The sequence below is a fragment of the Gambusia affinis genome, linkage group LG15 (assembly GCF_019740435.1).
Source record: "Gambusia affinis linkage group LG15, SWU_Gaff_1.0, whole genome shotgun sequence".
Lineage (NCBI taxonomy): Eukaryota > Metazoa > Chordata > Actinopteri > Cyprinodontiformes > Poeciliidae > Gambusia > Gambusia affinis.
The window spans coordinates 1,643,296-1,669,795 of NC_057882.1; the positions used below are offsets into that span (position 1 = coordinate 1,643,296).

At 36.5% G+C, this 26,500-nt stretch overlaps 2 protein-coding genes across 2 annotated transcripts; one reads left to right on the forward strand and one right to left on the reverse strand.

Annotated features, from left to right (window-relative positions):
* The first annotated feature begins 1,549 nt into the window (after positions 1–1,549).
* Positions 1,550–9,244, forward strand: nop16 (NOP16 nucleolar protein homolog (yeast)). The gene is made up of 5 exons (XM_044141616.1): positions 1,550–1,790; positions 3,622–3,730; positions 5,216–5,282; positions 5,993–6,099; positions 8,450–9,244. The coding sequence occupies exons 1-5, from the start codon at positions 1,684–1,686 to the stop codon at positions 8,591–8,593; spliced, it is 534 nt and encodes a 177-aa protein (XP_043997551.1). The 5' UTR covers positions 1,550–1,683; the 3' UTR covers positions 8,594–9,244.
* A 2,174-nt stretch (positions 9,245–11,418) lies between these two features.
* arl10 (ADP-ribosylation factor-like 10) lies at positions 11,419–25,583 on the reverse strand. The gene is made up of 4 exons (XM_044141617.1): positions 25,283–25,583; positions 19,676–19,859; positions 15,102–15,277; positions 11,419–12,818 (listed from the first exon to the last, which is right to left on the reverse strand). Exons 1-4 carry the CDS (start codon positions 25,418–25,420, stop codon positions 12,645–12,647), a joined length of 672 nt encoding a protein of 223 aa, XP_043997552.1. The 5' UTR covers positions 25,421–25,583; the 3' UTR covers positions 11,419–12,644.
* Positions 25,584–26,500: the final 917 nt, after the last annotated feature.

Here is a 26,500-nt window from a genome sequence, read left to right on the forward strand (position 1 = left end):
ATATTTGTCTTATTTTAAGTATTTTGTCATTTTTGTTCTCCTTCCTGCCTTAGGCCTCAACATACATTCATGTGTTAATCTTTGTAATTTGTTGTATATATTTTGTATAAATTAAAATAAAGAATTAAGAAAAAAGGAAAGAAAGACAGAAAATATACTTTAATTAAAAAACTACCACCTTCATGAATTTCATTGACACACATTTGAATAATCAGGTATATTTAATCATCAACTAGATTTGTTTGTGGACCTGAATCTGTTTGAGGTTGATCGCTCATTCTGCAGGAAATGGATTTTCCTGCCCCGGTTAATAAAGCCAGGACCATAGTGCATTAAAGGTGCATTAGAATGACATTCATTGTTTTGTCATTCATTTTGATAATAGAACAGATTGGGCAGAGAGTTGAAAGTTATTGATCGGCTCCTATAATTATCCCCCCTGGCTCGTTAAAGGGGTTGAACTAAGCAGAAAATACAAAAAAATAATTTAATATATCTGAAAATCTGTTAGGCTTGGTTTTAGACCACGCAGAATTAGTTGTTTAAAAAATATCTATTTTAAGTATTTTGTCATTTTTGTTCTCCTTCCTGCCTTAGGCCTCAACATACATTCATGTGTTAATCTTTGTAATTTGTTGTATATATTAGAAATTAAAATAAATAAAGAAATGAGGAAAAAAGGAAAGAAAGAAAAAAGAAAGAAAGAAAGACAGAAAATATCCTTTAATTAAAAAACTATCACCTTCATGAATTTCATTGACACAAGTTTGAATAATCAGGTATATTTAATCATCAAATAGATTTGTTTGTGGACCTGAATCTGTTTGAGGTTGATCGCTCATTCTACAACGCTGCAGTTTCTAAAACAAGTTTTAACTCAGTCTGACATCTAGTGGATAAAATTAGCTGCTGCTAATGTCACGTTGCATAAAATAACTCTAATGACCAGTTTATTTTTTATTTATCCCATAGGACTAAAAGCTTTCCCGGGAAGTGCATCATGAGTGACGATTTGTGACAGGATCTTGTGGATTTTTTTGCGATGTGTTCCGGTAACTCTGATAAAGTAGACACAAAGAATGTATAATTGTCTAACTTTTCAGAAAATAAAAAGCATATAATGTAAACTTAGCATGAAAAATGTCAACAAAATATTAGCAATGTGCTGTTTTTGTCATGAAAATCAGACATGAAAAACAAATTTTAATTACTAATTTGCTTTTGGAAAATATGCTTTTTGTCCTTATTCGCGTACAATTACATAAAAATTAATCACTAGTCACTTGAGTAAAATACTTTCCAGGAACAATCAAAATTTTTTTTGAATTCCGAGTAACTACATATGAAGTAAGATTAACTTCAGCTGTACCAAATGTCAGCCTTGTTTTGTATTAATAACTTTTTGATTTTTTTTTAAATGTATTGCTTTGCTTTTTTAGGTAGTTTTTATAGTAAAAATATGTATTAATGTTTATTTTATGCGCTTTGTTTCATATTTTACTTTTTTTATATTACATTTTCTTATTAAAAAGTGTAGGTAAAATGTGAGAAGGCGTGGCTTCGAGTCACATGACCGGGGCGACGCAAGCACGTGCTTCCTGTTTCCAGCTGCACGTTCTGTGTGTACCTCGCTAGCCCAGTGCTGCCCCGTCTCAATTCTGAAGCAATTTTTACATTTTAAAAATGCCGAAAACCAAACAGTCAAAGAGAAGAAAGCAGTTCGACTACAACACTGACCGGAAGAAGCTGAAAAAGAAGTTTCTAAAGAAGGCCAACCCGAGGATTAATCAGTGAGTTCCGAACCATCCGGCTGTTAGCTAGCAGCATCGTCCGTAACAGGTTGTTAAAATGTGTTGTTACTGTTTTATTCTCAACACTCGTGGTTTAATCACCTGTTGGGACCTTTAGAAACATGTGAAATTTGAGATTAGCCCCCCCCCCCCCCCCCCCCTAGATGTCGCAGTAGGTAAAATATCCGGTTATTTCACCGTTTTTACGGACTATATCGGACCGGTGTTATAGATTAGCTGGTGGCTAAATTAACTGGGGGCGGTATCTGGGAGACAGATGTTTCTGTGGCGTGGCTTTTTAGGACTCCTTTACCGAACCAGAAAATAATCAATGTGATAAGCTTAAAGATCTACAAATCTTTGCAAAAACGCTATCCGATTCCGTAAAACAACCATTAAGATCTCGGGAATAACTAATTAGAAAGACTTTTGTTGGTCTCTCATAGTATGTTGCCTTTAAAAAAAATATATATTAATCTGCAAAATCACCAAAACATATAAATTACGCAGAACTTGTCCTGATTTCTGTGTTGCTTCAGAGGTTGAAACTCGTCAAAGGAAGATCGAAATAGCTCTCAAGATGCCATAAGCAGATCTCAAAGCAAAGATTAATCCCTGAAAGCCGACATAAATGTTGAAGAGCCATGAGATTTAAAATAAAATGTTTAAAAAGATCGACTGGCTATGTTGTTTTCCACATTTCCCTCATTGTATGATATTTCAATTAGAGATCCACAAAAACAATAGCGAAATCTTTTTAAACATTGTTTTTGTAAGATGCTATAATTTATTTCCTAGTTCATTTACAGAAGACATGGTTACCACAGATCTATGTGGCAGTGTCATTTCTTCTTTATTGTTGATATTTTTCCTCATAATTTAACTAAACATTCGTATTCTTTGTATCAAGTGACCCTAATACTCAACCATAAGAGACAACGCTGAAAAAACAATTGTCTTCTGTACTTTTACATCAGAAACGGGTTAAAATCTTCATTCAACCTGAGATTCTGAAAGTGTCACCAGTTAATCCAGGTTTGGTTTTCTTCTTAAAGCGCGAGGCGTCCGTTAGATCAGAATCAGTAACAGGTAGGATTATTGGAGTTCCATCGGCTCATATAGTTCAGTGGATAAAACATCGCTCTCTGAACTCAATGATCACTGGTACAAGTTCAGTTGACACTGTCGTCTAATTCAAGCTTTGGACCACTTTATTTTACTGTCCAAAAAATAATATTCACTTGCTGGCAACGTTTTGCAGGTAATATCGTTTAGCAGGTTTGCCAGGCAAACTTTTAACTGTAGGGATATTGTGAAATTACTAAACTGCACATCTTTGTGTCTGCAGCCCAGTTAAGCACCTACAATTTAGAACCATCTGCAGTGCCTATAGGTCTCAACCAGTTCATTTAGCCACCAGTTAATCTGTAACACCTGCTCTGGTTTTAAACCTGAAACCTAGAGGTCAAATCTGGACCGATGTTTCTTGTATTATTTCCACTTTATTCTGGTAATATTTTCATATTATTTTTGACTTAATCCTGTTTCTTCTTGTATTATTTCTATTTTCATATTTTTTTTCTTAGCCTGTCCCTAATTCTCTGTTATAAATAACTCTTTCATTTATAGAACAAAAGTCGATCTGACCCGTTTTTTGCCAAACTAATTTAATTCAGAAGAGCAGAAATCTTGGAAAATATTTTATTGGCGCATGATTTATCTGCTGCTTTATGTTGCCTTTTGTTTGTTTTGTAAATAAATTTGGGTATGTGTGGGAAGGATTTTGTTGTTCCTGTGTCTGTGTGTCTTCAATATTTCCTCTCTCTTTCAGTGCTCAGATCAGGAATGCCTGGGACAACAACAAATCCATGGCCAGGAACCTGCAGGAGATGGGTCTGTCGTTTGATCCCAACCGGACTCTGCCCATAAAGAAACAGACAGTAAGGAGAACAGCTGGGCTTAAATGAGACACAAGGGTTTTGTTTTCAAGAGTGTAAACAGAAACTTGAGTGATTAAAAGGTAAACACAATGTTTTTGGTTTCCTAAGTGAAGAGCCTCCAGTTAATATCCAGTTATTCCAGAAGTGTGATGCTGCAGTTCACATTTAGGCCAGGAGGGGGCGGCAAAGTGTCGCTTCTGAAGCTCAAATCAAACATTTGTAAAATTCAGCTTGATTTAAAGCAGAACTCCCAATATACTCAAGGGGATCTGCCACAGGAATCGGGTAAAATAAGTTACACCATTTAATTTGATAAGAAAATAAATATCCAACTACTCAATATGAAATTTTTGATTTTTAGCAACAATGATTTATAAAAAAAAAAAAAAAAAAAACAATACTAAGAAATTATAATAGTTATTCTGATACATAGATCAGTAACCAAAAATCCCTCAAAAATAATTATAGGTTGGATTTAAATAATTCAGTTTATGTCAGCAAAAACAAAAAAAAATCCTAAGTAATTAAATATCCAAAAATTTCCGTTCTTTTTTAATGAGAATAATGTCTGCAATCGAGTTCCATATCCTCAAAAACAAAACAAAGTCTTGGAAGTATTTCTCCACTTTAATCCAAAGTTTCAATCCAAAATGACAAATCCAAAACGTCAGAAGATAAGAAAAAAGAGTGGCACTACCAAAAATCTCATTGGGAGCGTCTTCCTTTCCCCTCGGTGGCGTCCTCCTGGGTGCAAGCTCTGATCCAGTTTCTAAAACGCACATTCAGTGGCGCTGAGGCAAACTTTGATTGCTGTTTTATGTCTTTTCTTTGATTTTTTAAAACTTGTTTTAAACATTCAATCAACTCAAGTCTCTTGCTGCACAGATCTGACGGTGTGCGTCTCCCTCTCCAGTTGTGCCAACGCACACAGCCCTTTTTATTTACTCATTTCAACCACACCTAAAACCAGCATGATGCTGCGAAAAAATCAGTTTTAAACAGTGGAAATATGAAATAACAGCAACTGTTCTACAAAACTGATTGATACATTTACTCTTTAATGTATTAATTCAGTAAAAAACATAGTGGTTATGTTACACATTTGAACTTCTGAGATCTTAAACTGCCCATATTTGCTTTGCTTCCGAGAAGGAATATTTTCAAGATGACATTTTTGAACTCTTTTTTTTTTTTTTTTTTTTTTTTTTTAACCCTTCTGAAGATATGTTCAGACTTTTTAAAAATGCTTTTTCATTCCTCAGAGTTCAAATAGCTTAGCAATTCTCTCTGCTGCTACTTGGTAATCTGAGCTGCAGCTTGTTAGAGCGATTATTATTTTTGTTTTTTTTAATAGATTTTTTTACTGACAGTTTTTATATTCTTTTATGTTTGTGTCTTTGTGGAGCACTATATGATTTTAAAGCCTGTGATAAGGTGCTTTCCAAATACATTTGACTTACTTCCTGTTTGTGTTTGTTACTGCAGCTCCTGGGAGGAGACACCGATGACAGGCGACCTGCCCACATCGTCACCAAACCTTACATCCTCACCAGTGAGTTTCTGAATCTTCATCATGGACGTTTCTAGGGCTGAAAAAATGAAACCTGATGAATCAGTTATTGAAATAATCGTCAACTAATTCGGTAATCGATTGTTAACTGGAATATACAGACCTTTTAAAAAAGCAGTTTGCTGAGAAAAAAAAAACATTCAGAGAAGTAATTAAGCCAAAACTTAATATATTTAATATAAAACACCCTTGTCTGTAAAAATGTTTTCCCAGAACTCCTCAAGTGGCATTGTCTTAGCTCGACTGAGTTCAAATTCACTACCAGAATGTTATATTGTTGCATCTTAGGCAATAAAATGTTTATTTTCTTGTTTGAAAAAGGAACTTTATTGTTTATTTGCATCATTTAATGTATTTATAGAAAAAAAATGTCAAATGTGCCAAATTTTTTTTATCCAATTAATTGTCAGAATAATAATTTAATAAAATAATCATTAGTCGCAGCCCTACTTTTGTGAATTAACTCAAGAATTGTAATGAAAAATTACAATAAAATGAACCATTAAAGCCATTAACTAAACACTGGAAACTAGAAGTAGACGGATAAACCTGTGTGAGGTTTAAATAAATGTTCTGAGGCAGATTTACATTACATTTGACCATAAATTAATATTTCTGCTCCGAAGGCTCAAATGACTGAAATGTTTAGTGATTCTTTAAAGATTGATGTTTGGTTTGTTGGTCACCATCAGAGCTGCAGGAGGAGGCCAGCCTTCAGGAGAAGGACTCCAAGACGTTGTCGTCCGACCTGATCGAGTACGTCCAGCACATGATCCGAGAACATAAGGACAACTACAAGGTGACGCTTCAAACACAAACGATGGCTGGAAAGGATCAATTCAGCTTTTACTCTGAGCTTTTAAACTTTGGAACTCCATAAAAACAAAGGAGTGTGACAGTATGTTTTACAACTCGGCTTTATTTCCTGTTGTTGCTTCTACCTAAAGGAGTCGTGTCCAAGTTTTATGCCACTTGGGGCCAAACCAGAGGGCCACAAGTTGACTTCATAGTTAAATCTAAAATAATTATTTCTTAAGACATTTGTAGTTTGTATCTCTTCAGTTATATAGTAAATAGACAATATTTTTAATAAAGCAGTCTTAATTTTTCTAGAAAAGGATTCTGTTAGCCATTGTTGATTGTCTTGCATTCTTGCTGTGTTGGAAGACAGGCATATATTTTCCACAATGTTTTTGTCTTCATTTTTCTTTTATTTTTATCCTGTCCAGTTCTGTCTGTTTTTATCAAAGTGTATTTTATGAAAACAGAGGCATAGTCAATACTTAAAAATATGTTTACGATTATCTTTGTCTGTAAAAATCTCTTGCTATCCTTGCATACTGAGGGACCAAACAAAATCCTGCAGAGGGCCAAAAATGGCCCCTGGTCCACCATTTTGACATCCAGTGGCCCAAAGGCTTGTCTTCACTCCATCCTTTTCTGTTCTTTTCCGTAAATATGACACATAAACAACATCCACAAACAGTGATAAACGACAGTCATATTTTGTTGTTTCATATTTTTGCCATTAAAAATTTTTATTGAGTGCAACTGCTCATAAACTTTAGGCTTTTATCTATTGTGTGGAGCCATTGCCTTGTGGGACTAAAGATGTTTCATAAAGTCAGTCATGCAGCTTTCAAATGGATTTTCATCAGTGGTTCTGCATCTGCCTTCTCTGGAAGCATCAGCATTTCTTTGTATTGAAGTCATTTCACAGAAAGACTTTCATCCTTGACTCTGAACCCTGGTGAGTTGTGGCTGATTGCGCCTTGCAACAAAAAGTGTCCCTGATCAAACAGGCTGAAAAACACACTTTTATATTTGAGGCTTTAAACGGTGCCACAAGATGTAGTGCTTGTTTCTATGATAAGAACTCAGATCAGAGCCGAGTTTAAGAACGCCATTCGGGTTTATCTGACCTTGGTTGTTTGTTGTTCTTCAAAATGAGACTAAACTCCCTATGAAAGCTAAACCCTTCCCCAGAAAAATGTGAAAAAAATTCCACCAAACTGGGCGGATCTAAGAGACCCAGAGGGGCGTGGCCAAGCAGTTGATGGGTGGGGCTGTGGTCAGGAATAAAGAGCCACTGTTGCCAACTTTTCCACTTGGTCATTTTATTTGACTTTTCAGACCCCTTCAGCAACATTTTATGTAAAAAAAGCAACTAATGACGAATACATTTTTGTGTAACTGGAGACTTATAATGTCGAACTGAACAAACTGACACAAAAATTTCTAAATTTGAACAGAAACATAGAACCCTACACGACCCTTTGAGACAGTTAATTGGCAAAAACAAGTTAATTTTGGAGGATTTATTTACACTTTAAGATCTGAACGTTATCACCTCTTGGAGTCCTTTAGGGTTTGTTGAAGGCAGACTGACCGTCTGACTCTAATCTGGGCAGAAACAAAATGTTTTATAGTTCAAGGACGAGAGATAATTCAGCTCTCAATAATGAGCAAAAGAGAACAATCTTGTAGTTTATTGATAATTTATTGTATTTCAGAGTAAAATAAATCCTCCTCCAGACTTGGGACTGTCTAATGTATATTATTCGTGTATTCTAGAAATTTTTTTCTCTATAATTTTTAGAGAAAAATAAGAAACTTACTGGTGCAGATTTTTAAATTTTAATGCATAGTAACACTTACATATTGTCAGTATTTTTTTTTCTGTGTATTCTGGTATCCAACCAACAACATCTCATTGACAAATTGACTGTCATGTTTTTGTGTGATGATAATAAAGTAAGTCTAAACATCAGTTTGAGTTAAGAACTGGTAATGAGGAGGAAACTCTTGCACTGCTCTGTGGAAACCATTTGACCCCTTAATGATTTGTTTTTTCTGTCACATTTAAATGTTTAAAGTAGACAACAATTGTCCCCTAATACTACGTGATGCTTTCACTTTTGTACAGACCTTACTACTACCATCACCTTGCTCTATGTTGTCTGTCAGGTTCTATTTATCCGGTCTTGGTTTGGAACTGAACTAGAATATAGAACCGGGTTGATCTGGGGTATAATTTTACCTCTGTTCAATCAAATTGTCATTTCAAACCTCCGTTTTGTGTTTGTCCAGGTTGTTTCTGAGTGTGTAAACGTTCTTCTTCATCGTCCCTCTTTGTGTCGCTCCTGCAGGCGATGGCTCGAGATGAGAAGAACTATTACCAGGACACACCCAAACAGATCAAGAGAAAAATCAACGAGTACAAGCGCTGCCACCCGCAGCACTATGAAGCCTTTGTCAGCTCGCTTGCTGCTCTGGAGCCCATGGATCAGTAGACTGAACACCAGAGCCACACAGCTCACTGTTTGTTGGAAAATCTGATGAACAAGCAGATACTCTGTGTTTGTGCTTTCTCTGTTTGTATTTTTTCTATTTCTTAAAAACTGCTTTGTAATTTATCATAAACGGCTCAAAACCTGTTGGCTCTAGCAGTGTTACAGCATCAGTTCAGTGAAATCACAACAGCGCTGCTGTGAATGCAGCCTAAAACTCATGACTATAGGTTGATGAAAAGCTAAGAATAGATACTCTGGATCTCTGTTTCCTCACTTCCTAACTCCCAGCCACCAGCGAAGGACCTCATACCCTCATTGGTTTTGGATTCAGAAAAATTTCACGCAAAGAGGAAGAAAAGTTGTTTATTGACTCAGGTCCAGATGTTGGACCCGAGTCTCTTTTCTTAAGCAGAACACAGAAGATGGGTTTTTAGCATGGCGGCAACCCAAAACATATCGCCAAGGCAACAAAGGCAGAAGCTGATGGAGCGACCATTTCCTCAGTCGAGACTTGAGCTTTAAGAGAAACCTAAAGGATTACCAACATTTCTATAGATGGAAGAGTTTAAAGTTCCTCCAGAGATCCAAGTCTTGTTTTGATACAAGGTCAATTTAATTAATGTTGTGAATAAATTTTTAACTTTTATCTAACATGTCTTTAAGATTTTTTTCTGTTCAGATCAGTTTGAGAGTAAGTATTTAATCTCCCTGTTCTCTATGGCTGAAAATATTTAAACATAATCAGTTATTGAAATAATAAATTAATCATTAACTGGAATATATAGACTAAAAAAAAGCCATTTGCCAAATGAATGGTATATTCTGAGCTGCAATGAAGCCAAAACTGTACAAAACAATACATTTTGAGTCTTTATCTGTAAATATGATCTACCCAGGATTCCTCAAGTGCCATAATTTAGCTTCACTTTGTTCAACTTCTGTAAAAATCTTTAAAGCATTTTCTGCTATCCTATTATTAAAGACCAGCCCAACACTGCACTATTGTTAAATCCAACAGAAATGGCTGAGATGTTTAAAAGTATTTCTTGGCTGCAGATTCATCCTTTGTTACAAATGAAGCATTCACTAAAGGAGTGCTACACTATTGCATTTTAGGAAATGGAAGTTTATCATTTGAAAAGGCAATTTGTTTGTATTTTTATGTATTTGTAATGTTTTAAACATTCCTTAAGTGGTTAAATGACAAATACGCAAAGTGAAAATTTAGTATCTGATCAGTTATCAGAATGATTGATTCCTAAGATAATCGTTAGTTGGAGCCCTAAGTTAGGCAGATTTTCAGAAACTAAGATTTTAAACTTGTTTGTTCAAAAGTCTGAAATTAAGTTTTTAAAGCTTTGACGCTTTAAGATGTTAAATGCTCCCATGATGAACAGTCAGTGACATAATTCATATAGAGGTGAAAATATCAAGAAATTTCCAGTTCTGATCATGCGGGAAAATATTTTGTGATTATCTTCCGAACTCTAGAGCCCTCTGACTGGCTGAAATATCACAAATCACCCACAGAAATCCCTCTGATATAACAGCTGTACAAGCTGGAGGGTTCTGTTTGTTTATGGGCTCTCGTCCCGACTGCGTCACCTCTTTCCCTCTCACCAGTAAAAACACTGACATTTGTCTAACAGAGCACTTCCTGCTCGACCGGTTGGTGAACTTTGCCCCAGGCCAGGTATGTTGGCCTATAGGTTTATCGACTCGGGTTTGCATTGATCTGGTCTGTCAGCAGACGGAAGAAAAGTTGTTTTCCAGCTGCTTCACAAGATAACGTGCCACTTGCTGGGGCTTGTAGATCGTTATGCAACCAAACCTTCTGAGTTGTTCTCTGGTCTCTCATGCTCAGATGTTTACTTGGCTGGATAATTTCATGTTGTACTGACGGGAAACAGAACTATTGCAGATGTTGCCGTTCCTATTTTAAGAATAGAGAACCCTGAAATTTAAATAATTACCCCCTTAATTCAGTCTCTGTGTTGGCTGAAGTAGGTACATTTTGTTTGTAATCATTTAATTGAAATACATTTTACCGATTTATACCACGTCAACTCTTTAATCAGGCTTTGTTATTGTGGAGTAGCTTGATTTGGTTCTATTGTTCCTCAGACACCAAGTAACAATCAATGAGTACCAGGCACCAAATATTTAACCAGAGTTTTAAAGAGGTAAAGCCATTCAGCAGTCATGAATGAATAAAATTAGTATAAAAAGTAGTTTTGTTTATGCTGTTAGCTAAGTGTTGCATAAGCAATGCTAGTGGGTCGGACGTTTACACCACTGATAAAACTCATTAACATTTAAAATCAATCATTTAAGCTAAATAAACAATGTTCCACATGGACCTAATCTCCAGCCTTTTATATTTTTTTTGCTTTTATAAATATTTTACAGCAACAAAACTGAAGGGAAATGGATGGTTTGTATTATGTATCCAGTTTTCTGTATAGAAATTTAAATTCTTTGTACACACATTTAGGAATGTGTGTACATGGATTGATTTTCTTGTCACTAAGATATCTTTGATTGCTTCCTGTTAGAACACAGGATGATCAGAGTAGAACCTCTGATCATGTGGGAAGTAATGGAATCATTGTTAAATTATCCGATGTGTTCCTCGTTATCTTTCAAGGACAATTTAATAGCAACTCATTTCATCTAATCCTGCCTTGGTCCTTTTTTGAGACTTTCTTTTTGACAGTTTCCTAAGAATTAAAATGATTTTAAGTCATTCAAACTATTTTATTTACATAGCAGCAGTCAACAGAAAATATAAGATTCACACAAGTTTATTTAAGTTCAATTTTAAACTAGTATACAATCAAATTCCTTTCAGACTAAAACATGTAATCAGCACAACATATAGGAAAAGAAATACAAGGAAAAAAACACAAAATATAAAATCCTTTTTTAGCTACAAATTACATTTTAGATGTCAGATTAAAGTTACAGCAATGCTTTACCTAATATATCAATTCAACCTCAATTGTGTGAAAGAGAAGGTCTCTTTGCTGCAGAAAAGACTGGAAATTGTACAATTTATTACTGATTGTCTTCATTAAAAACATTTTTTATATTCATTATTATTTTAAGCATGACTGGGTAAAAACATAAAAGTCTAATTTACTTTCCAGCGAACATTAATTGTAAAAAAAAAACAAAAAAAACACATAAGTGGTGTCAAAACTTCAGTAAAATGATAAAACATAATTTTGAGTTTTAAAAAGTGTTTAAAGATGATTGTTTTCTCTGGAGTGTGTAATAATATTCCATAATAAATCAAAGTGGGTATCTGGTTCATTTTCAAAAGCTCTCAGGTAAAAGGCAAACGTATGCTAAAATGAGTATTCAGGAACTTTTTATCAAACACCTCTTGACCTTCTACTACATTTGTGATTTAGCTCTGTTCATAATATCTTTGCATATTTACCAGGCTAACTAATGCTGGGAAAATACAAAGTCAAGAATATTATGTAATACAAACACTTAAAGTCACTGGAAATACATTTAGTTTCCCCTTAAATATAATCGCCTACAGCAAACTGTCTTTATACAGCTGCAGCAAGGCTGTTGTATAAAGTGTTATAGGCCTCCATTTTTAATCTCCAATAAAATATCAACACAGGAGTCAGTAATTATTCCCTTAGGAAATCATTTCATAGAGTTTGTGTCATTTGTTAATCTATAGGAGAATGAACACTTCAATCTCTTATCTGTGCATAAAAACATCTACAAGAAACCAAGAAAAAATATGTGCGCAGCTTCAGATAAAATGTTACAATGTCTTGGTTAAAAATGACTTAGCTTTAGTAGACCTGGGACAGTTTGACCTGATTTCATCAAAACTTCATCCTCCTATTCCACATTTTGGGTTCCTCCTCTTCTTCTCCTGTTTGTATGAAAGCTCCATGGTGGTGGAGGATTTTCCGTCTATCACCTCCTCGTCTGGCGCAGACCTCTCACCAAACAGGAAAAGGGATGAACCATGTTCTTACAGGCTCTATTTCTGGCTCAGTTAGCCCATGTCCATGTGAGATCAGACGAGCTGTAGGATGAGGTCCTGGACGGTGTCCAGACCTTGGCAGGCCTTCCTCTTGGCTTCCTCGGAGTCCAGCTGGGCAGCAAGGAGGAACAGCTTCCTGTCATCAGTCACGACATCCAGAGACAAGGCTTCGTGGAGTTCTGCCACACTCAATGCGTTCAGTTTATCCTGTGGCAACGGAACATGAAAAGTGCATTTTTAAAACAAGGTGTCCACGCATCCTTAAAAAGTAGTAATTTTATCTCTTTAAAATTAAGGCTTAAATTAATTTTTTAAAAAGGTAAGTGGACCTTAAATATGGTAATCACAGATCTTACATTTTTTGGTGGCCTGACTATCTCCTTGTATTTTCTGCATTGTTTTTTTTTCTCACTGAACTTTTCTGTCAGGCAAATTTTTGATTTTTTTTCATTTTTGATTTTTGGTTCAGTGTGTTCTGTAACGCAGCCGGTTGAGGCTACGTTTAATAGCTGCTAAAATACCTAGCTAGCTAGCTAACATGGCTATGTTACCCGGAACCATTGGTTACTAAAATATTTGATCATTTTCAACTTGCATCTTAAAATAAGTTTTAAAATGAGACAGTCCAGGACTAACATTTGTTTTACAAATATTGACTTTTTGTTGTTTTGCTAACGTTTAGCTTAACGCATTATGGCTATCAAGTAAATTTAGCCAATTTTGAGTTATATTAGCCTGAGCATCAACATTATCATATCACTCTGTCTTTCATCAACAAAAACTCTACATATGATTACAAACAGAAGTTTCATAGTTAGCCATTCTTGAAACACTGTGGCAATTTGCCCAAAAATTCATGCTAACTATATATTCATATGATGCCGTTGTTGCTATTTCTCTAGCATGCAGCTAACTTAGGTGAGCAACTTCAATGTTTTTAAAAAAATATTCCTTTAATATTAATTAACTGATTTTGAATCTTCTAGCTTTGAAACTATGAATTTGAATACAATTTGAGACTTTAGTTTTACCAACTTGCTTGAAAAACAAGGACATTAGCCTACCATTTAAAGTATTTTTACAGAGACCATTAAAGCCGTAGTTAACCACATCCTACTCAACACACAGGTTCTTATTGTAATTTGACTGAATGTGATAAAAGGCAGGGAAGAATGTTCTGGATGAAGCGACGGCCTGTATAACAGTCTTTTGAATGCTTTATTTAGCTGTTTTTGGCTTAAATGATTCAACAGTTCCATTGTATATTTTAATGTGCAATTCCCTACTTTACCATAATGCTCTTACTAAAAAAACAATCTTATACAGATTTCATAAGTCTTGAGGAAATATTGTGTTTGATTTGATTCACCTCATTAATTTTCCAGATGAAAACAGAAAAGGAACAGTGTGTTAAACTCACCTATAGAACTTTAGAAAATGTTAAACACCACATTCTGCCTGAGCTTCAGCTACTGTGCATCATTACAGATCATTGTGCATTTTGAGTTGAATTCATTTTAAGCTCATTATACTGTCGGTCCACAGCAGCGAGAGGATGAAAGCTACGCTGCTCTGATGTTAGATGTGATAAATATTCCTTCCTGTCTCCAGGAGTCATGCATAATTCCAGAAGTGGAGCACAGAGTGAAGAAATATGAGCGGAGGAGGAAGTGTAGGCATGTTTATTTCAGGAGTTGAGTTATTTCTGCAGGAAAGCTAAAGAGGAAATTACTTTCACCTGCTTTATTAGTTTTATATACATTTTTTTAGATTCTTGTGTTATTAATTGCCGTCCTTTTATTAGTAGAAATATGACAAAATTTACTCTGTCTAGTCCTAATTTCTACACTTTTTTTTTAAACATGACCGTGTGCCAAAGAGAAGCCCAACAGATTCATTTTGGGTCGTTTTCAGTGTTTCAGTGTGGATTGAAACATTTTTGGAAATGGTCAAGTGTGAACGCAGATGTCTCTAAAACTGACAACCTATTTTAGAAAGAATGTTCCCACATAGACAAGGCCCAAGGCCATGTACATATAGAGACGAACACAGTATACTTTTGTAAACGAATAAGAAAAAACTGAGCATCAACATGACGGGATGTACCGCCACAGAAATTGTTGTAGTATGTATGCCAGGCCATGTGGTGGCGCTGTAACACTGCTAGAGAACAGCACAAAAACCACAGAACAAATGGTTTGTTTGTTTGTGAGTGAGGCGCATATAGGATTAAGAGGGATTGATGGAGCTACAACGTCATCGATTAAAAAAAGACGGGCCGTCACACAAAGCATGAGACCAGTGTTCTGAAATGTATCCACTATGGAACCTGGTTTCAAAAATGATCGTTTCTGGTCTCCCAAGATAACAAATCCATGTGAATGCACAAAAGAACTTTTGCAGATATACCTAAAACCTTCTCTATGTGGACTGGGTTCACCACCAACACTGTTATTCCACTTGAAAACAACACTCTGTCTTGTAGTTTACCTGCTTGTTTCCCAAGACAACAACAGGCAGCTGTGGCTCCACCCTCAGGAGGCGGTGCAGTTCAGCCTTAGCCAATGGAAGGCGGCTCCTGTCTGATGAGTCCACCACATAGACTAGAATGTGGGTCCGTCTCAAGTAGTCCCCCCAGTACCGCCGCAGGTCCTCTCCACCACCAACTGCAGAGAAGAAAACTTTTCAACGTTATGCTGATGACTCAGTTGTACAAGTCTGATGAATCCAGGCAGTTAATCAGACTCCAAGACATCTTTGTCTCATGAAAATAAAGAAAAGGAAGGTTTCAGTGGCATAGTCAAAGTATGGACTTAAATATGATTGATGAATGCCATTGATTCTCAAAATTCTGGCTAACAACCTGGGCCAGAATACCTGTACAGTAATTAAAATGCTAATGCTAATAGCTGTTGCTGTTAAACGTGTTTCAACCATTAGTTTTAGGGGATAATTACTTTTCACTTAGATTGTAATATTTTTTTTTTGTCTCTAACAAATTTAAACCATGATTTAAAACCTACTTTTTCTATTTACTCTGTTTATCTTTGTCAAAAATGAATTAGTCTGATAATCTGAAAGATTTAAGTGACAAAAAAAAAAGCCCCATTGAGAGAGAATGATATCTCTGCTGCATGTTTCATCCTGCTCCTCTAGGGCTTTTCCTCTGCCGTTTCTGTCAACATCCTTTACCGCTTCGGGTCCCACTTTAATAAATACACGGACAGTTTGACAAGCAGAATTTGATAAGCTCCTACAAACAAATTGGCCACAGATTTATTCCATTTACCTTGCAAGAAGAATGAGATCCGATTTTCCATAAAGGAGGAAGCGAGCTGAGGCAGCATCCTCATGGGAAATTGGTTCGTAGATGAAGATTTGGAGGGAAGTCTAACAGCTAAGTTCCTCTGTCTTTATGTAATATGTTGTTTTCCTATAAACGATTGGCCTTAAGACTTCAGTGTTCCACACTTGATTGACTTTTTGTCTTCTCCTTTCCAGAAGAAACTGTGTGGGTTTAATTGGGTACACCTGTCATTTATTCCTGTGCAGCTTTGTTGAATATGTTTACAGGAATAGAGCGCAGTCATTCATCATTTTTTAAACATCACATCCTTAAAGTCTTAAATTCATTTAAAAACACACCCCAACTGTGCTCCTCTATTAACCCTTTAACAAAGTTTTTACCAGCATTTCACTGATAACGTTGAGCTCAGCAGATGTTCAGTTCCACCAAGTGTTTGCTAATTTCTGCCAGCTAGTCTGAAGGGGCCTGAGAGTCGAAGGGGAGGGAAATTCTGTGATGCAGAAGCTTGGAAGCTTAGAAATTGTAACTCTGATGAGGAGCTGCACCTTGAAAGTGGAGCTAGGTCCACTCAGGCATTTTACACAGCTGAATAGTTGCCATGGAGATTAAAGTATTTCTCAAACATGCGTGAAAGAATTAAAGCAACACTCTAGGTATGGTCTTGATGAAGGAATAACTTGATAGAATGATGTAAATCTCTGAAAAGTCAATTTTACATAATACTTCTTTTATGTTTAAAACAAGAATCTTTGTTTTTGCAGATAATGTTTGGATTTTTGAAAAGAAATGATGGGGAAACACTAACATCTTGTAAAACCAATGTTTTGTTGAGCCACAGACGTCTGTATACTTAAAAGAGAGTAACAGTAAATGCTGACATCTAGCTATTGCTTTATAATTTTGTTTTTTGTTTCATTTGCGCCATATTAGTATTCGTTTTCGGTTAATATGATTAAAATAGAATTTAGAAAAATAAAAAAGGAAAAAGTTGAATTAGGAAAATAATAAAAGAGATGTCATAGGGCCCTACAAAAGACATATTCATTAAAAAAAGAAAGAAAAGAACAATCTTTGGGGTCCTCAAACAAGCTTAGGCCTGGACCCCTGTCCTTGTAGGTTCTTTCTAAAGTCTGGCCTTGTTAGTTTTGGTATGAACTGACTCCAGGAGGTCAAACTGCTGCCGCATGCTGCAGCACTCCGCACACATCCCAACGTCACAGACTCAGATTCAGATTCAAGCGAATCAAAGTTTCACATCAACTGGAAGCTCTGATGTCTGCAGGCGCTCTGCGGTCAAACCGATCTCTCTTCACATGCTGCCAGCCATGACTTTTGGTCCCCACCGGTGAGCATCAATTAGAGGAGGTTGCTAGGAGACTGGGGCAGTGATGTACCTCAGGCTGATGTGATTTTGCAGCTGTAAATACCTGCTAACCAGAGGCGATGTGGAGTCTGGACGCGCCGCTCAGCTGGGCGCTCTCATTAGGATGCACACCCACACGTGCAACATGCAGCATATGACTGTGAAGGAGGTGGGAGTGCTTGTGATGATGAAGGTCTCTGCAGCAGCTTGCCAAGCCTTGTAATCACCCTGGGAGGTGGTTAGCATCCGCCTCGGCTGCAGAAGTTCAGCTTGTTCCTGCTGGTTGTTTGTTGTGTGGGCTTTGGCAGCCTGTGCTTCACTGCAGAACAAGCACTAGGTGGAAAATGCACAGATTTTTGCGAGTCTGTTTGGATGTTTATAGGATCTCCCAGCTCTGACTTTATGCCTGGAATTGGTTCTAAAGTTCAGCTAATCTGAACTTTGACACATTCCTTGTATCTGAGTTTGCTTCCTCTCAGGTGTTTCCAGTCTGTTGCATATTGTAAGCTGTTATCTGGGCGCGGTTTGCACGTTTGACTCATTGAAGGACCCCAACTCTCATTCATTATTCTCCACGTTTCATGAGTTTTAAATCTGAACTCGTCCTTTAAGAATCAGAAAACCTAAATCAAAAACGCTGAGTAAAGATTTTAGCCAAAATAGTGATTGAACTAGGGCTGAAATGACTAATTGTGTTTTTTAAAGTAATAAATAAGTAATGTAGTAATTGATTAATCATTAACTGGAGTATGCATAGAAAAAAAGGCAATTTGATAAGAAAAACAAAACATATTCAGAGCAGTAATTACGCCAAAACTGTAGAAATATATACATTTTGCATATAAGATGAAAAATATTTTCTGTCATTTGTATTTTCTACTCATGACTCCTGAAGGGGCATAGTTTTAGTTTTACTCAGTTCAAATTCTGTAAAAAAAAGGCTCCTATTTAGCAACGTTTGCTACCAAATTATTAATTGGTTAATCCATTAGCCCTACACTGTTTTAGCTGCACATTCTGTGCTGTAAATGACTAATGTCACTAACGTATTGCTGTTTCTTCAGTTTAGGTAATAAGATGCTTATTTTCTTATTTAAAAAAAAGGAATTATATTATTTGTTGCATCTACAACAGATTAGGCCAGGCCTCCCGGCTAGACAAAACATGTTCATAAATTTTTTTTGCACACATAATTTTTACATAATGAGATTTTAATCTGATCAGTTTTGCCTATTTTGTGCTCCTTTCAGAATGAGCTGAGAGGAGCATTCTTTTAGCTCATTTTAAATCCAAATAACCTGCTGCTGGCCACGCCCACAACTCAATGTTTATTATACTCGCAAATGAAAATGGCTGAATACAGATGCCTAATTATACATCTGTACAACTTTGAAAAGCATTAGCAGAGCCTCCTGCACAACCAACAAGAATTCAGCAAGTGGCTTCTGGAAGGAAAGTCAACAACATAACACTTGTCTTTTCCAGGAGCCATTGTGCAGCGCATACAGTCGTAAAGCCAGCCAACCAAATGTGCTGCCGTTCCACTTGGGTTGCTAGGTAACAGGGCAGGGTTTTGTTGGAGTTGGTAGGCAATGGCAAGGTGTCAGGTGATTTCTGACTTTATATTATGGACATTTTTTAAAAGCCAAATTTTCCAGATACCAAAACAAATAAAGTAATTGTCAAAAGGCTGGGTGGTTTTTAAAGAGAGTGTTTTAAAGAGAGTGACTGTCCAGTTCTTCCTCTATTGGTTTAATTAAATAAATTCATATTTAGGTTTTTGTTGGGTTGGTATAGCAAGGATTCTGGTGATTTTTGTTTTTAAAAATGTTATTTTTTGGCCCGCAAGTACTTTTGAGATGATAATTTTGACCCACATCATCAAAGGTTTGGACAGCCCTGCTTTAATGCATCATTTGAAGATGATAACTTCCATTCAAGTTGCAGGATTCCCTCTGAGATGAACCACCTCCCAATTGCCTCTGTATCGGCGTCACAGACACAATGCTCTGACATCTGCCGCTCAGTCTCTGAAGCGCTCTGAGTGGGTGGCGGCGTGAGCTTCTCTCACTGAGATGAGAAACTGATTAGATGTTCAGATCATGAATAAATCAGTCGCAGAGCATGACCCACTCCTCAAACTCAATCTCAGGCCTCAGGATTTCATACTCCCATCATTACTGAATGGAGTCATTATTTTATTTCTGCTGCCTTTCAGTATGGCTGCATTTTTCAGGCTTTAAAATGCTGTTTGAGAATCAGACGCAGCCTAACTGGATCTGTTTTAGTCGTTGATCAAATAAAGACCCCTGCTGTTCAGAACGGAGGGGTAATTTCTGCTTTTCATGCTCTTAAAACAGAAATCCACATAGAATGGGATGAAAGGAGACCTACTCTCCAGAAAGTCGAGTTGACAGCTGGGGGCATTCAGGCTCATGAAGTTGAACCCGCGGGTGGGCCGGCATCGGCCCCTTTTGGCCGCCGACTCCCCAGGGGTCAAACCCTGCAGCATGCTGCTCTTCCCGGCTCCATCCAGGCCCAGAACCAGAACCTGCCGCTTCTCCCGCTCCTCTTCCTCCTGCGGGCGGAGTCAGAGAAATCCCATTAAACACGTTCATTAGTAAACCCCCGAGCCGGGGGATTTATGATGGGGAAAGATGAGATTAACATTTTATTGTTTGAATATGAACGTCAGGCTTTTCAAGTCATGGCAGAGGGGAAGATGGATGGATGGCTGGCTGGATAGATGGATGGATGGATGGATGGATGGATGGATGGATAGATGGATGGATGGATGGATAGATGGATGGATGGATGGATGGGTCATTGGCACATCAACTTAGAATAATTGACACAAATTCTCAGTTTTTCTGGACTTTGGGTCGTTCCAACACCTGGATTTGCTTTGATCTAAATTCTTTACAACAACAATAATAATAATACTAATAATAATAGTTATTCTTCTTATTATTATTATTATTATAGGCAGGTCTAAGCCTTTAGAGGGGAACTCAAGTATTCACTGATTTTTTCATCATGATTTTTGTGGTCCGGGTTTCCATCCCCTGTAAATACCACACAGTCACAGTATTTATGGGTGTGAATAATTTTACAAAACCAATGTTCTTTCCACTATGGACACAAAACATCAACTGTCCAATCATAACCTCTATTTTAGGCAAGTAAAAGTTTGCTTTTTCTGGGTATATAATTAGCAATAACAACATTAATAACAGCTTCCATGTTCATTTTTATATTGTCAACTGCTGAGTTTGTTCACAACCTGCATTAGTTTTCTCCACAGTCCTGACAAAGATAACTGAATCAGACAGTATCATTGTTTATGCATCAATATGCATCTATTACACACTCTAACATTTTATTTCACATTATAGATCTTGGTTTGAATCAGCGGAGAGCAGACTCATATTTTACCAGCACTGCACTGATAAATCTGCTGACTGAACACCAAGAGTCCTCTCCTTTTTAGGAACCCAAACAAGCTTTAGTTTAATTCCAGCTGTCAGTTAAAGTTAATTAATAATTCATATCAGCTCTTTTAGAGCCAAAACTCATCAGCTCTCTAACTAGAAACATTTTCTCGCTTCGTTGCTGCATGATTAATCTGGATAACTTTAAAATTTGTAGCTACATGTTTTTAATAAATTCACAATGATATGGCTGCAGCTGCTGCAGAATGAAGCGTTCTAAGATCCATGGATGGTAGTTTGCATGTTTAATGTCTGCCCAGTGCTGCGGGGGAACAACAGGTTCTTAAACGTTTGATGCTTGGCTCTGTTTATTCCTGGTTGAGTTGGAGATAAATTCCAAACCCTGACTGTGCAGAAATCTCGCCAACGCTGCTCAGGCTGCAGCGATGTTTCCCTGTGTCTTACTATTCCAGCTCGATTTTTAATCTCAGATTAAATAGCTTTAGCTAAAACGTAATATTTGTATAATTGTATTAAACTTTTTTCACCTCTCTGTCAGAGATTAAGTCGGACTAAACTTTTGTTTGCTTTATGTCAGTCTGAATGACCTAAATTATTTATATTTGCTACATGAAAGAATAATCAGAGAAACATTGGTTAATTTACAAGTTTACACAATTTTATCTGGATGAATTATAGAATTTCCAATAAAACTAAGACCAGTGCTTTGTGATGGCTGTGTGTCCTTAAAGGTGATTTATTATGCTTCCTTTAACAGGTTAGGTTAGATCTCTGGTCTATACTAAACATGTTCATTACCTTTTGTACAAAATGATTCTTATACAATGAGATTTCTGGACAGTTCTGCCTATTTAGAGTCTCTTTCAGAATGAGCTGAAATAAGGTCCAAATAAGGTCCTGCTCAGAAATACAGCCACACCCCACCCGCAACTTAACATGTGACTACATGTGAAAATGGCTGCAAGGAGATGCACTTTTTTAGAGTTTTGTGCCTCTGGTACAGCACATACCCGCCAGTGAATGGGAGCGTTCAAGATGTCAGAACTTACTCTGCAAATGTGTTTCCATCTCCACTTTCTCACATGAACTATTTTTTGTAAAAGCCAAAAGTCACCTTAAGCAAATGTAATAGTTCTTATTTATATCAGATGTTGATATAAGCCCAAATTTTTATATCCACACCTAATTTCCACATTTCGTACCAAAACACTTTTCTCCTTTCTGAACGCTTTGATGTTTGGACATTTTTATGGCTTTTATGTCCTTTTCTTGAATTGTTTGAACAAATGACTCTTCAGGTAACTGGAAATTGTAACCCAAAGATGAACCATACTTATTGAGTTGTGGATTTCCAAAATATGTCACACAAGGTAGCGGTATGTTAGAGGTGTTGCCTTCAAAATACATCTAAATACATCAATCTCTCATCTTTCTGGCATTCAGCAAATAGAAATCATTTTGATAATCCTGAATGAAGAAATAATAAACATTTAAACTGCCTGCATGGGTTCTGCCACATCATGTATTATAAAATCCCAGTTTGCAGACTTCTGCAAAAGAAAAAGAACATGCTGATGAGGCAGTTTTATTTTTAAGTTTGGCTTCAGCTGAACAAACCTTTCCATTGGAAGATAGCAGCTAAGATTATAATCTGAAGCTTTTTCAGCACAAAATCCATTGATTGGCTCAGAGTTTATTCTGAGTGGAGCATGTTGTTTGGAAGTAGAGGGCTGATGAAACATGAAAATCATTACAGCAGAGCGCTGATCTGAAGGACGGACTCCAACCACCTTGGTTCTTTGCAGATATTTGAACTGGTGGTTAGTAGATTTTCTTTCTCTAAAAAAATCCAATATTTTTCCATTTTTCCAAGCTCATTTTTATTTTTCAACACTGATGCAAACCTGGAAACAGCTAAATTTGCTGGAAAAAGCAAATTCCAGACTTTTGATTTTACTTAGGGGGATCAGAGTACAGAGGAATTAGTATGAACATACAATATATTTTAAGGCTGATCTGTTGGTTATTTTTTGGATTGACCGATTGGAGAGCAAAAGCTGCTTCATAGAATTTTCTTTCTCTCTCTTTTACAGAATTTGAACCAGATGAAGTTGAAACTATGCTACTTGAGTAGAACATATTCAGAGACAAAGAAGGGTTTCTTCATCTTAAATAAAATATGTAGATTTTTTTTTTCTTTTACAGTTTTGGCTTAATTGCTGCTTTCTGAGCATGTTGTTCTTTTAGGAATAAGGCCATATCATGAGTCTGTATATTCCAGTTAACCTAAGTAAGTTAAGCCCTAAGTACACCTTGGACTTATAAGAATCTTTTATTGTGTTATAACATCAACCTGTAACGTATTTGAAGAGGACTTAATGTGGTAAACATGGTACATAATTATGAAGTGGTAGAGCATACAAGACAGGTCATTTTTTTGTGAGTTTGTGAAGGTGTTTGTGATGGCTTATGATGAAGTTTGTGGCTGCAGTTGATAAAAGACTCGCCTAAGATGGACAGAAGTCAAGAATGTGAAAAATGCAGTCCAGTCAGATGGGTCAACATGTCCTCTTTCAACAGTCCAAGCTGTTATCTTGCGTATTCACGTTTTTTTTAAAGTTACTTTTTCCATTTTAATATCTAAGTTAAGGTCATGATGGGTGTGTAGTCTACAGATCCTTCTAGCAAATTCCACAGCGCCATCTTTAACCCTGCGAGTCTGTTCGTCCTCCATCTCCTTGGAACATTTGTCTCCAGGAACAAAAACACAACCCCATGTGGAGTCTCTGACAGCCAGCTTTATCCTCTGAAAATGGACTGATACATTCAGAGATGAAAAAACAAGATTAGAGATTTTACTGGGAGATTGACGCCAAAGTTCATTAAGGAAGTCTGACATTTCTCTGCTCCCAGGGAAAAACGAGATAAACTCAGTTAAATTTGGCCTGAAAAAAACTGGCACAATGTTTGTTTTACGGCTGAAGCGATTAATCATGATGAATTGATTATTGAAATAATTCTCAACTACTTTAGTAATCAATTAATTGTTAACTGGAGCATACAGACTGAAAAAAGGCCATTTGTTGGAAGAATGGCATGTTCACAGCTATAACTTAGCCAAAACCGTACAAAAAATATACACATTTTGTATTTGAGATTAGAAGAAAAAAACAACAACCTTCTTTGTCTACAAATATGTTCTACTCAGAAGTGGCAGTTTTAGCTTTTTATTTGGTTCAAATTATGTAATAAAAACCCTCAAAGTCTTCTATTAAACACCTTTTGCTCTCCAACTATTAATCCGTCAAATAAAAAGAAAAAGAAAATAGAAATCAATTAACGGACCAATAATCAAGCATACACTACAGAATGCTATGTTATCACATTTTAGGCAATAAAATGCTTATTCTTTTATTTAAAGGAATTGAATTGTTTTATGGCATCTTTTAATATATTTCTAATTTTGTATTTCACAATGAACAAATAACATGTTAATTTTCTTATTTAAAAGAAGGAATTTGTTTGCATCTTGCAATATATTGTGTTTATGAAAAACTTAAGAGGTCACATAAGCTTTGTGTCAAATATTATATCTGATTAATTAATTAATTGTCCAAATAATCAATCAAATACTTGATTAATCAACTACTAAAGTTCTAACTAGTTTTTTATTTTTTCACAATTTATTAAAAGAGAATAAATGGAGGAATATCGTCCCTAAAGTTGTTGTCCAATATGTGTCCCATGTTCAGAAGACAGGGAGACATGTGTCATCTGTCATTCCAATCCTGGAACTGTTCATTTGGGAAAACTGTAGGAACTGTAGGAACATGTGAATGTTCATCTGGAATACATCCAACCATGCCATCCATCCCTTTGTCTATTCCAACTGACTTTCTAACTGTCCAAACAGATTAGACTACCCATCTATGCATTTGTCCATCCAATGGCCCCTTCATCCAGCCATCCATTTGTCTATGTATCCATCTGTACTTCCATCCATCCTTCAATCCATTTTGTCCTTTCATCAGTGTGTTTGTCCATAAAACTCTGTCCCTTTATCCTTCCTTTAATATCTATCTAGTCACCCCTCTATCATATTCAACTTTCCACCTGTCTGTGTATTTCTCTTCCCAATCCATCATCCGTTCACCCAACTTTCCATCAATTTGACTCCCTGTCGCTGTCCTCTACTCATCATTTCCCTCCATTTCATTAATATTATCATCATAATCGTCACTGTTTTACGTGTCTTCCTCCTTCATTAAAGTTGTCTTCATCATCACTTATCATATTTAAATTATCTTCACAATCACCGTCATAGGTATTTATCATCATCTTCCTCACAGCATGCCACTTTGTAATTGCCAGAAGCCTTCTCCTCATCATCATCATTCTTACCATTCTTGTTGTTTCCTGTCGTAACCTTCATTATTCAGGGATCGGGATTCTGCGGCGTTTTTTTTTTCTTTTTAATAAAAATATCGCTGGAAATAACTTGAACAGCTCTCTTTTAATTTAATTACTAAATTACATCAGAACCTCTCACCTCTGTGATGGTGCAGTACGCCGCCTGCGGGGACCATACGCGCCGCTTGTAGAAGTAGTTAAGGGCGATGAAGAGAGCGGAGCCCAGGGCGGCCACGGCGGCGGTCAAGGCGATGGAGATATGCCGGAGGAGAACCATGTGTGAGGTGGGCACAACCGGAACCAAAGACCGGTGGACGGGAGTCTGCTCGTGGAGCTTCCTGCTCCTTCAGGTTTCGCTGCCTTACTGACTACATGGGACCGCTCTCTCTCTCTCTCTCTCTCTCCCCCTCTCTCTCTCTCTCTCTCCCCCCCTGTTTTTGTTTTCGAGAAGCGCGTGAAAGAATATGGAAATTTGGTGCGTTCGAGTGTGGCTCGGAAACTGCGAGCGTCTTCTGGTTAAAGCGGAATTAAAGCAGTTAGACCTTCTTTCCGTTGAATTATAATTAATTTAATCGTTTTATTCATTGGATTTGTTAAAATTTTATTTATTTGTATTTTAACTTTGGCTGATATTTTCTATGTAGTTTAAATCCCACTCATTTTTACTTACCAATATAATTAAAATTCTTGATAGAATTATTTTCATGAATGAAATCAATTTGGTGTTCCTGTTCTTGACTGACCACCAAACTGACCTGACCACTAAGGAAGACGGAACTTGAAGGCATCCTAACCACCACGATGTCAGTAAAAGTATGTGAATGTTTACAAATTTGACTTCAAGAGCTGTCTTAAATTAAATAGGATATCAGTTTTGATTTGAAACTGAGGTTCGATTGATTATGGTTTTTCCACCTGCATGGGGTAAAACCGGAGTTAGCGCGCCATCTAAAGGCAGTTTCGTGCTTCACACGGAACTGGATTCAATCAGTCTTTAAAAATCTGACTTTTAAAGACTGACAAATTTAAGAGAAATTCATGTAAGGACATTTATTTTTCATATTTTATTCAGAAAACCTATTGGAGTATCAATAAAATCCAATGTTTTTAGCGTATGACCTTAAAGAATACGAGGAATGTTAAACACTTGAACCTATGGTTTTAAATATCAAATCTGAATTAGTATTGCTCAGGGTAAATCATTTGTGCTTTTATAAGACTTAAAAATGAGGCAAAAGAAGAAGAAGAAAAGAGCTAATTTTAATGATAGTTTCTTCTCATGTAAATGTTTATGTGGAGAAAATCCTCAGGGAATGTGGGGTTTAAATACCGCCCCCTGCTGATTTGCTCAGCAGGG

Excerpts from the sequence above, each read along its gene's own strand:
- nop16 (XM_044141616.1), top strand. The coding sequence starts at position 1,684 with ATGCCGAAAACCAAACAGTCAAAGAGAAGAAAGCAGTTCGACTACAAC. Across the intron at positions 3,731-5,215 it reads TGCCCATAAAGAAACAGACA|CTCCTGGGAGGAGACACCGA; the intron begins GTAAGGAGAACA and ends TTGTTACTGCAG. Across the intron at positions 5,283-5,992 it reads CAAACCTTACATCCTCACCA|AGCTGCAGGAGGAGGCCAGC; the intron begins GTGAGTTTCTGA and ends GGTCACCATCAG.
- arl10 (XM_044141617.1), bottom strand. The coding sequence starts at position 25,420 with ATGGTTCTCCTCCGGCATATCTCCATCGCCTTGACCGCCGCCGTGGCC. Across the intron at positions 19,860-25,282 it reads CGTACTGCACCATCACAGAG|GAGGAAGAGGAGCGGGAGAA; the intron begins GTGAGAGGTTCT and ends CTCCGCCCGCAG. Across the intron at positions 12,819-15,101 it reads TTGTCTTGGGAAACAAGCAG|GATAAACTGAACGCATTGAG; the intron begins GTAAACTACAAG and ends CCGTTGCCACAG.